We start from the raw sequence: 11,982 nt of genomic DNA on the forward strand, positions 1-11,982 counted from the left end.
TATATTTTACGATAAAAACGTAAGTCGATAATTTTTCAAAATTATAAAGCCAAATGCATAGTTACAAAAACATACAACTTTTACAATAAAAATTCTGTTTTGTTGTGAAATAATAAAAAAATCCACGATTCTCCAAAAATATCAAGTATTAGTGTATTACACGCGTAAAATAAAAACGTTTACGATTAAAATAAAGTAGGACATTTAATACAATATCATCATACATTGAAATACGCTGTATAGCGAAGGTTAGGTATATATACAAATGAAAAATAAGTTGTTAAAATGATAGACGTATATTCTACGCTCGCTGTAGGTGCATTACACTATTTTAAAACTTTTAACATAAATCTCGAACTTTTTTTATCTATTCAACCCTCAACTCTGAACTCATCCCGATGATCTAGTATTTAAAATTTAATGATGACTACGGGGAAATTATAGTGAGTCACAATAGAGCAAGTGTTACCATACCGCCGCCTTCGCCGAATTATAATAACCGTAACACGGTGCGCAATTACCTATTTACCTAATTCTGTCATAATTTTATATGATAGCAAAAAACGGATTATCGACGATAGTTGACAGGTCACAGCAGGGGGAGGAGTGAACGTCGCGCCGTCGCTGTGTCGGTACCACAGCATCCGACGAGGGGGCGGCTACGATGACTACGACGTCGATCGTGTAAACCAGAGCACGACTGCGGCTCTCGTACATCGCGTTACCGATTGCAGAGCTCAGCGTGACACGTGTTGTGCCGTGTTCAAGTAGTAAATCGTCGTCTAAATATAATATAATATATTATTACCTCTATATTGACAATTACGTGGGGACCGTCCGATAGCCCGCAAACGTGGACGAGTGTGTTGGAACAGTAAATGTTGCACTGTGATATAAGTATTTAACTATATACCTACATAACGTACAGATTGTGTCGCCGCACGTCCAGGAGTCCGAGGTAAGAGTGAGATGAACGATTTAACGTTTGACTATATTATCGTTGTAATATTATTATTATTTCGGAGGGGGTGGAGCCCAGAAATTGACACATTTTTACGAAGGCTTTACTCTTAGGTTAGGTTAGACTGTTTTTGTTTTATAGCAAACCATGTAGGTATATTATATTGTATTACATTACCACAGCTATTATTTTTTACTACTGTCGTAGGAGTGCTCCGAAAGCAACAGCTATCGATCGACTAATTATACGACAACGTTATTATTATACAACCGATTTTTAAGGGGTATGATATAGGTAAATCTTAACTTTTTTGAATAAGCATTTAAATGGTAATCCACAAGTGGTTACATCATTTCAGTAAGTACCACTAACTATTCGTGATTACAAAATTATAAATAAAAATAAAAATTTCGCATGAACCAAAAATATTCGGTACATGTTTTTAACATAATTGAATGTCACAAAGAGAACTTTATCTATTATGTACTGATGTAAGACAGCAATTTGTATTTCATCGATACTATAAATGTTTTTAAATAATAAAATTGTTAACATTTGTTGGATTTTGCAAAAAATTGTTAAGTTGAATTATAAATAAAATAAAAATGGCATATCACAGATTAGTATAACTCATAATATGAACACAATATTATTTTCAATATGACATATATTTCACTAAATAAAAAAATACATGCTATCCACTGGAAGTTTTATGCGCGTACCGCGTCTCCTTGAGATATTATAAAAATATGCACATTGCGTTATTAGGTATTATGTTTTTAGTGTAAGGTAACTGAACTGTGGCGTGTTAATACTTTGAATATTTATAAAACAAATTACGGTTAGGTGTACGCCAATATTTGATTTTAGTACTCATACTCATACATAGTACATTTTATAACTTATGACATTATTGTGTTTTTAATTATTTTATTGATTTGTTCTCATGTATTCAAATTAATTTTCAGATTGTATAGTTAAGGCATTGTATCCTCACAATACAACGTAATCGTAAAAAACAACTTCAATTGCGCAAAATCAATTTTTGAGTGGGTAGTAAAGGTACGCATCTCACTTTCTTTACTATATAACATATTATAGTGACTGCACCTGATTTTTAGATATTCACAAGTGCAACTGCAAAACTAATGTGCAAATAATAAATGTATTTTCCACGCAGCAGACCCATTATGCAATTTCCATTATTATGCAATAATGTAACAGATGCCAAAATAAATATTTAACGGTTGCTATTTTAAAATAAAATAATAATTAATATGTTAAATATTTTTTTGATTTGTTATTACTTTTATATTTTCTAACTACAAATATTATACCGACAAATAAAATAATACATTTATTAAAAACTAAATGTTATCTAAATTGGTCTTATGAAAAATTGTTTATTTAATTATTTTTAAAGGCCAAAGTATAAACAATTAATGTCATAATATATTAGCGCTGACGGCTGTGAGATTAGCTAGGTAAATTAATTTAAAATTTACTGTCGATATTGATCGGGATTCGGGATTCACGATAATCTACAGTTGTTATATTATATACTAAATGGATAAAAAAAAATGACGATGTCATTATACAATAAATTTAACACCGTAGTCCCAAGTTTCTAACCTATACGTCCTGCAATAGCTGAGGCTGTATTCTGAGGACGTACAAAACGCAAATACTGGTAGGATTATAACCATAATATGAATTGTTATTTAATTATTATAAACATCATATCATTGTATGGGTTTTGCAGTGGTATTTATTTTTTTCAGCCAACATATTTTCAAAAAGTTCAAACATCTGATTAAACTAAAAATACTAGGAAGTCAAAAGGTATTTATTTTTTGATTATTTTTCATAAACCTACAAGTTTTTTTTTAATATTACTGTTTATTATTGTACTTATTATTATTTTATTATTATTTAAGACGATATTACATATACAAATGTTATTATTTCATGTCCATTTTACCATTATCGACTCGTTAAATTTAAATTTTGCTGAACTGTGAAATTATTTATTGTAAAATATATGTGAGATAATTACATTAATATAATTAATAGATATTGTAATAAATCATAATGAAATAGTAAAATCATAATACAATGCCAACTTTAGTAAAATATTGAAAAAAATTTTTTTAATAAAGTAATATGTAATATATTATAACACATAAATTATATTTTCTATAGTAACGTTTAGTTAATAATATATAGACCACTGAAGTGTAGTGTACAATGTACATATATATAATTTCTCACGCTCTGGATGGCTTCATTATTAATTTCTTTTCTAATAAATTTAAAATATAGATTTGAATAATTATTTCTGAATTGGTCGCAATGATTAAATTTTAAAGTATTTTTGCTTAGCCTGAACGCAAAATGAAATAACTATAAGTTTGTATTTGTTTTTCTCAATGGCCGTTTGTAAAGCTAATCTGAAAATTAGTTTAAATAGTTTAATAATCGATTTAATAATAATTGCTGATCATACAAAAATAATAACGTTCCTAGGTACTTGCATAGTTAATAGAGACATAAAAATACAGTCATACTTAATATTAATGTATACGATGTGTATGTAACGTGAGTATTAGGTTCCTAAAATAGTGTATAATGAATGTAATAAGGTTACGTTTTATTTGTAGGTAGATAGAATTGCGTCATCGTGGTATGGATCACACTGGATACGAATGGTCTCTGAATCACAGTTAAAGCAAAACAACGACCTGGGAATTTCGTTACATCATAATTAAGTGAATATTATCGTGTGAAGTAAACAAACAAAAAAAAAGTCGAAAATGACCGCTGCTACTATTTACGCTGCTTTTGTGTTGCAACAACACGAACTGGAATCCAACGGCGTCTTGACCCATCAGATTATGAAATTCACGGAATCCGAAGACCCCGCTCACGCCCCGTACGCAAAATTGGAGAACGTGTCCATGGACACGCTTGCCGAGGCGATACAAAACCGAATAAGCGACAGTGTGTACAAGTTTTTGAACCGGCGGTCGGGCGACCGCGACCGCGACGGCGTCATGTTGTACGCGATTCCCACCGTGGAAATCGACGACGAAGATCTCGACCAGTTCAACTTCGTGTCCAGCCACGAGGGGACGAAGAGGGTTTTGTTCGAGGTGTTGGATGAACTGGGCTGCGAGTACACCCTCCTGTCACCGGACATGGACATCGCCCTCGTCGATTCGATGGCCACCTGGACGCTCACCGTGTCCGAGAGCAACGAGTACCACGAGTTGAGACTGACGCCGGGCCATCGGTGCGCCGATGACTTGACACTGCAAACGAGCACGGCCGAGTTGCAGATCAACAACGTCCGTCTGTCGGAGATATTGTACTTGGCTGAGTACACGAATACGATAAGTCCAAACTTGGTGCGTCATAGTGACGTACCGTTGTATCTGGGCTCCAAACGTATTTGCGAGAGATTTAAATTCCCCAAGACCACTAAGACGTCTGCTCAAATTTTACGGGAAATACAGCGCAATATCGACAGAACGCACATACCTCTTACTGAATTGTGGAACATAGTCATGGGCGGTGTCAAGTTTTTGATATAATATTTTTCGTTATATAAAATCACGCATTCAGCTACCAGTTTCTGAGGATGAAAAATCAAATCAAATTGATTAAATTGTTTTTTTTTTTGTTTGTGTTGCAACTCTTATAATACGTCCCATACACACATATATAATAATAATTTAAAATAAAACAATTACCAATATGCTTACGAATAAGTGAAATTAATTTATATTAAATCAGAATAATCATTAATCAATACTAGTAGTGAAATAATCAAAAAAATAAGTATTGAGTCCGAATTTTGTAGCTTTACAAAAATCTAAAAAAAGAACCAATACAAGTGATTTCATATATTTGTATTAAAGTATAATAAGACTCAATATTAGTTGTCTACTATGTTTAAATTACAAATTTTAATAGGTACCTAATTAAAATAAAATAAAACCGATTTAATAAAAATGTATAATACGGAGAGGTACTTTTAATTTATTATCCGGATTATATCGATACAATGAAAATAAAACTGTTCCTACCCACTATAAATTGATCACGCAGACTCAATAGTACAAAAATAAATATTAACAAACTATAACTAATAAAATATGTAGGTTTTTCAATCAAATGTCAAGATATAGATCGGAAAATAGTACAAAAATCCACAGCTTAAAAGCTAAAATAACACAAAAAAAACGTAGAAAATACCCAGCTAAAAATCAAAACAAAATGTCATGTATTCGTCATACATATAGACATATCACAGTACAAGTTGATTTTTTCGACACTTAGATCTTGAAATATGAACAAAATGAACAAAACTGCTAATGCTCATATTGTATACAATTCGAACAATAAAATTATAAAAGTATACACTTTTTAACAAATATCTTCCTTTCTCATTTAAGTTTATGTGGTATTTTTTCATATTTTAAAAATCTGAATACAATGTCAATTATTCTTAATAATTAATGTACTTACCTTCAATTTATCTTTGCACAATTTATAATGCTATGGCACATTTATTAAATTTTAAGTCCTATAATAGGTACCACCGCGTAAGTAGGTAGGTACCTATACACTTTGATGTGAATTAAAAAGATAATACCAAAAATAATTGATACTTAAGTCATAATATGTGTTTTTACAATAACATTATAATATATTTTGCCACGTTTGGTACAAATTAATATTATTGGTTTCTCATAGTTTTAGTCCAAAACATTTATTTATTTATTTGTTTGTTCAAAATATGATATGTAGGACACTAGTTGTATACATTATATAGTTATGTATTAAATACGTTAAAACTATATTATCTACTTTGCACAAAAACCAATGAAATAGTGTGGCTTTATTATCCGCATCACATTTACCTACCTAGCTTATATTGAAATGTAGAATATTTTTAATGTAATAAAACACTTAAGTATTTAAGATTAGAGTCATTATAGTCTACAAACATTAGTATTTAGCATAGCATTTAAAATTTATATGTAAGCACTACTTAAAAAGTAATACATAAAAAATTGATCTGTATTATAGCTTACATATTTTAATCAAATCCTATTCAAAATACTGTTCTCTTATAAGTTATTGTATAAAATTGACAGTATGTTCTGAAAATAATATTTGTGTGAAGTCTTGTTATGTAATTTTATTTATGAGCTTTATTTCGAGTTTTATTTGAGGTTGGATTCCATCCCATTTGTGCTTTATCCTAAGATTTATAAGTCCCGATTTTTGAAGGTCTTTCTCACAATCTCCAAGATTATGAGTTTATGGTATAATTTATCAACACGAAAAGAGAATGCTGTGTTATGTTGAAATGTGTAACACATTGTTTATATTATATTGTTATTAATAATGTACGTAATGGAGACAAACATACCTCGATGTTTGAATTTGTATGTAACTTTTTTTATGGTTTTTGAGTTTTGACCAACCAAATTGTCAATTGTACCTAATATCCTAGTTGTCGGATACGATTTCTGAAATTATATTTCAATTCGTCACCGAGTTTAATTGAAAACAACTTTTCCACTTTTTTGAATTTGAACTAGTAAACGCTTTTAAATATAAAGTAATTAAAATTTTAAAATTTTAAAATATTATTATAAATAACTCAATGAATTGAAGAATATAGGAAAAATATTTTTAAAGTGAACTTTAAGACGAACTTAAATTAGGTTTCATTGATGTTATCGATAGACTAAGTAGGTGAAAGGTTGTATTATTGGATGACTTTCCTCGTCATAATACGTGCATGCTATTATTTATTATGTAGATTATATTAACATCTTACTATACTTATTAGTTATTACTTACTGTGTAAAATAAATACAAATTGTACAATGTTTTTTAAAAAAATAAATAAATAATCAACACAATTGGCAAAACATTGATAATATTATAAGTACAATTTACAATATTCGTTTAGTGCGTGACAGTGCGATGTTGACTTGTGCATGTGAAAGTGTATACCCTCGTCTAATCGAACCGTATGATTGTTAATGGTAATTCAATACAACATAAAATACTCCCACATACATGCATGTACTTGTACTATACAAATTGTCTTCAAATTGCCTGTACTTAACTCCTTAAAAACAATCTTTATTCAATAATACCATGTATCACAACAACGTCGAATGATGATTTTTTTTGAATAATTGTTGTTAATAATATTATGTTAAAAACATTTTATATGGCATTTTTGAAAACTATGAGAAATCGTATTTTCTTAATGCATTTCTCTTGTTTTTTTTTTTTAGAGAATTTAAACACGCCTTTATAATAACATAATCCAATGTGGTTCTGTACATTTTATGTGCCAATAATAAACTCGAATCGTTTACTAACATATTATATAATAATTTAAGTTTCGATCACTGAAGGTGTTCAAGGTATTATAATGGTAAATAATTTAATAACACGGTAAGAGGATCATTCGTTTAGCGTTAAAATGTATAGCAATGGTAAATGGACGAAGTGGGGACATGTCTAATACACATATATGATATTGCTTTTCTATTTTTTATGGTTTTCGACTAAATAAATTACCAAAACGATTAATCAGTTTAAAAATGTGTTAGTACAATTGTATTAATTTTACGGTTCTAAATATAATGGACTAAGCACACTCTTAGAAAAACAACAACAATACTCATTTAATATTCTTCAGCAGTTTTCTGGTTTTAAACAACTGTTTGGACTTTTTTTATGGATGACATAACATTTGTTTTTGTGGTCTTTTATAAAACCATGACAATATACATGCTTCTACTTTACACTTACATAAGATAATTTACTAAAGTGGGGAGGGACCTCTCCACCAGAATAATTTCTGGGACACGTCACTGTTGCGATAATATAATAATATATTATACTCAGTAAACGTAAATAAAGTAAAGTAATACACCGCGAATGTACCACGTATATAGTGTAATGTGAAACACGTGTTTATAAGCACCTATGACAAACACTGTATAATAATTAAAGTCGTAATTTAAACATTATATTACACGCTATACATTTTACTTGTACTAAGTATATCGATAAGTAAGGCCCTAGTCGACATTTGTCCCCCTGTGGTTGGGTTCATATCATATAGTGTATAAAAAGTAGACAGTTTAATGTTAATAATTTTTTAGGTCATGTAATTCGTTATTCATACCTACCTACCTACGTCTCAACGACCCGTAAAGTTCATTATTTTACAACATAATATTATGATATTGGCGTATTTCATTTCGGGTAAGCATCAAGTTAACCGGTGGTTACGGCTACCCTGCTCATACCGTAAGTCACAACGTGGTTTGAGCGTGTGGAAATTGTCCGTGACCATGGTAACGCGGGAGTTCCTGTATCGATCGGCTGATGGTAGTAAATATGGGGTGTGTAAAACATACGCACATAATAAATAAAAAATGTTTTATCGTTTGGTATAAGGAAAAAAAATGTTCTATCGATAGTTTCTTGTTCATATAAATCATGATCTGTTAATTTTTAATTTTCACTCATTTCGACCGAAAAAAAACCAATACAATTTGGAGAAAAAGTTGACGTGGAAATGATTCCACCACGTTTTTGAAATACTGTGTACTTGTATGGTTAGTGTGGCATATAATGTGTAAGCAAAATAAAATACGAAATCAATCTAGAGAAAATTTAGTATATTTAAAGACATATTTTAAACATTTATTATTTTTCTACTCTGTTAAATGTCGGTCACCTAAGTGGATATATGTTTAGTGGAGTAAAGAATTTAAAATATATTATATATTTAAACCAAGTAAATTTAAATTAGAAAACTAATATAAAAGCAATTTGTCTACAATAAGTATATATTTGTATATTGTATGTATTTATAAATTATAAATACTTTATTTCTGTAAGGTTCTCATTAAATGTTAAAGACACATTTTACTAAGTTCCATTTTTCCTATGTAAAACATTTTTTTCATATCTCATCTCTGTCACCTGTCATGTATACACTTCTATTATAACCTACTTTCTCCCAGGGGTACCCACCAACCTATTACACCTTAGTAATATTACCGGGTGGCCGTTTTAGAACTTCTAGTCCCACTATTGAGATTTACCTGGCGCTCTACCCTGAAATCAACCCCAAGCTTGATCGATCGCGGGCCGGGCCTCTCCCCAACGTCAGAATAGTGTCGTCCACCGTTACCGTCAAACTCCCAACCCCACACTCACCCCTTTCTCTTTTGTTCGCCACGCTGCACCACGTCAGTCCACCCTCTTCTGCATCATGGCAAGACGCTCGTTGCTTCAACCCCACGTGCACACCTCTCTGCGGCCGTTTTTTTCAATCCAAAATGTTATAATATATTTTAACGATCGATCGCAAGAATTGCACCTACAAATATATTATATCCTATTTCCCCCGGCAACTCCTACGCTGAGCTGAACACCCCGATGTGGGCTGCTGCATGGCTGCATGACCCGCGCACGCGCCACAAGCTGGGAAAAGCCCGGACACCACCAGGGAATCGCACCCGACTGGGCGTTACGATTCGTGGCAGTTCATCAGCAACTCGACACCTGTTTAGACGCCCTACTACGTGTGACCTATTTTCACGCATTCAAGTAGTATAGTGATTAGTGTAGTGCATAACATATAATTAAGTAGCACTACCGCGTAGCGCAAAAACAGTTTTTTACACGGATTCGCTACTTTGTGTAGCTTTGAAAATCGTACATAGTTCATTACACCGTCCGCCGTACCCACCCGACAAAGCGGGCAGCACTGGTAACAACGACCTACGCAAGACCAACCACATCATCAAGTAAGTAGGAATCCACACGCCTTGTTTTACATAATCGTATAACAGTACGATTATGTTTAAATACCGCAATCGGTATTTCGAATACAGAGATAGATAGAGAGAGAGAGAGAGAGAGAGAGAGAGAGAGAGAGAGAGAAAGAGATATTAAATTTCAGAGATCGAAGTGTTAGCGCGTGGTTAATAACCTGCACCGATTTTCCCACGCAGCACCGAATGGAAGACGAGTAGGTTCATCATCAACAACAATATAATAATAATAACAACAGCAATAACATCGCTGTTGCGCAACCACCGTCCGATCTCCGTTTCGTTTCGCGATACATCCCCGTAACTTTCCGTACCAGGGCGCCTTCGAGTAAGTAATCGCAGACCGGTACAAAACGTATTCCTAATGTCCGGTATGCAGCCGCTGAGTTTGATTCACATGCTGGTCGACGAATATCTGCTGGAGTTGCCGTACATGGTGCTGAACATTGTAGAGGAGGAAATACCTAGCTGGTTCACCTGGCTACCCAGGCTAAGGGATATTCAGGCCCTTCACTAGGTCACAAATAAGTTATTCTGTTTTAGGGCGGCATACAATTTTTAAGAAATTATTTAATAAATATCGGTAAAGAAGAACAGCATTAAAATTTTCGCTTTAGGGTGGAAAATATCTAATGGGCCTTGATATTGTGAGCCATAACATGGTATTGGTGATCGCTGAGGCATAAACAGAACGTTGGTGCGGTGGCGATCAGTATAACGGCGGCGGCGGCGGCGGCGGCGGTAGCTGCTGCTGCTGTTTCTGAGAGCGTGGGATACCGAGAGACGGTCGTTGTTTTCTCCTCAACCAACGCACATTGGGCAACGCAACTTCGGGACAGATCCGTTGAGCAACCGTCTTCGACCCGTGCCGCCCTCACTCCACCAGCGGTTACGCAACGCGACGCGTACATAGGCGTCCCCCTACCCACCGTACAGACAGCGCTTTGGATATGTGCATGCCCGTGGACCACGGCGATACCGCTGTCATTTCGTACGCAGATATCTTCGCAGTGACGCCGGTACAACCGCTTCCGCCGACACGACCGCCGTACCAACGTCACCGCAGACTTCGACAACAGCGCCCGATACCGTCACTGACCGTGGTCCCGGAATCGACGGCACCGGAAGACAACGCCACGACTGTCGCCGCACCACCGAAGAGGGCACAGAGGGCTTTGCGTTGCACGTGCCACAATACACCGGCGGCCATGCGGTCGAGCGTGAAACGGCGCTTGACGGCCACCGACGACGTCACGTTGTCCATCCGGCTGTTCATCGCGCTGTCCATCGCTATCCTGGCATCCAAGCTGATCGCCGACGCCATGTACTCGGCTAGCGTGGACGGCTCCTCGGTCACCAATCCGCGCTCGTACAGGGCCAAGAGACAGTTACCGCCGATCGAGCAGGGCAATATGGTAATCGACAGTATATTTCAGGTGAGCTCCATCACCGCACGTGATGTTTTATCATAATATAAAATTATCACACCGTTGTATTAATCCCTTATAATTTATATGAACCACTGCCAAAATGTATATTGGTGTGACTATCGTGAGCCCGAGAAAATAACAGATTTAATTTTCTATTGAATATTCAATACATATTATCATATTATTTATTTATGAAATACTGCTATACAGTACTTTAAAGACGTTTATCGTTAATAGCTCGGTACACCCGCTCGAGGTTGTCTTCGTACGATGTTATAAACGTACAACATACCTATTGTAAATTTACGTTCGCAGCAAAACCGATTTTGTATTGTTTGTTTTAATATAACATAATTACATTAAATTGACCTATTATGAAACTGATAATAAAGTAAATATTATGCTTTGTGTTTATAATTATTGCTGTTTTTTTTACTGATTTTCAGTTTTTAAGCGAGGTGTAGAACAGTACCTACAATTTCATAATTAAAAAATACTCAAAATACGCTGAAATATTTATGTTTAATGCCATAGAAATCTGTCATACGTAAACACTGCAGATAATGTTCTAACCTCTAAATTTATAACAGTCCAAATCACTATAATATCAAATCTAAAAACACACAATTTGTTCTGCTGAACTCAAATTTGCTTAGTCCTGATTTACCTATTAAAACTAAAGATAAATTCAATCCCATCTTAC

The 11,982-nt window shown here is 33.8% G+C and overlaps 2 protein-coding genes across 4 annotated transcripts in view; both read left to right on the plus strand.

Annotated features, from left to right (window-relative positions):
• Positions 1-304: 304 nt before the first annotated feature.
• LOC111032995 lies at positions 305-5,615 on the plus strand. 3 transcript variants are annotated; one of them, XM_022313519.1, is made up of 4 exons: positions 305-958; positions 1,930-2,023; positions 2,743-2,803; positions 3,622-5,615. In XM_022313519.1, exon 4 carries the CDS (start codon positions 3,775-3,777, stop codon positions 4,552-4,554), a length of 780 nt encoding a protein of 259 aa, XP_022169211.1. In that variant the 5' UTR covers positions 305-958; positions 1,930-2,023; positions 2,743-2,803; positions 3,622-3,774; the 3' UTR covers positions 4,555-5,615. The 3 variants fall into 3 exon arrangements, with proteins under 3 accessions (XP_022169211.1, XP_022169210.1, XP_022169213.1); XM_022313518.1 differs by lacking the exon at positions 2,743-2,803; XM_022313521.1 differs by lacking the exons at positions 1,930-2,023; positions 2,743-2,803.
• Positions 5,616-10,547: 4,932 nt separating this feature from the next.
• Positions 10,548-11,982, plus strand: part of LOC111032994 — a 5,047-nt gene continuing 3,612 nt past the window's right edge. The window contains exon 1 of the mRNA XM_022313517.1: positions 10,548-11,285. Coding sequence (XP_022169209.1) covers positions 10,800-11,285 — 486 coding nt within the window. The 5' untranslated portion in view covers positions 10,548-10,799. The remainder of the gene's footprint in view (positions 11,286-11,982) is intronic.

This window comes from Myzus persicae, unplaced genomic scaffold (genome assembly GCF_001856785.1).
Source record: "Myzus persicae strain clone G006 unplaced genomic scaffold, MPER_G0061.0, whole genome shotgun sequence".
NCBI lineage: Eukaryota > Metazoa > Arthropoda > Insecta > Hemiptera > Aphididae > Myzus > Myzus persicae.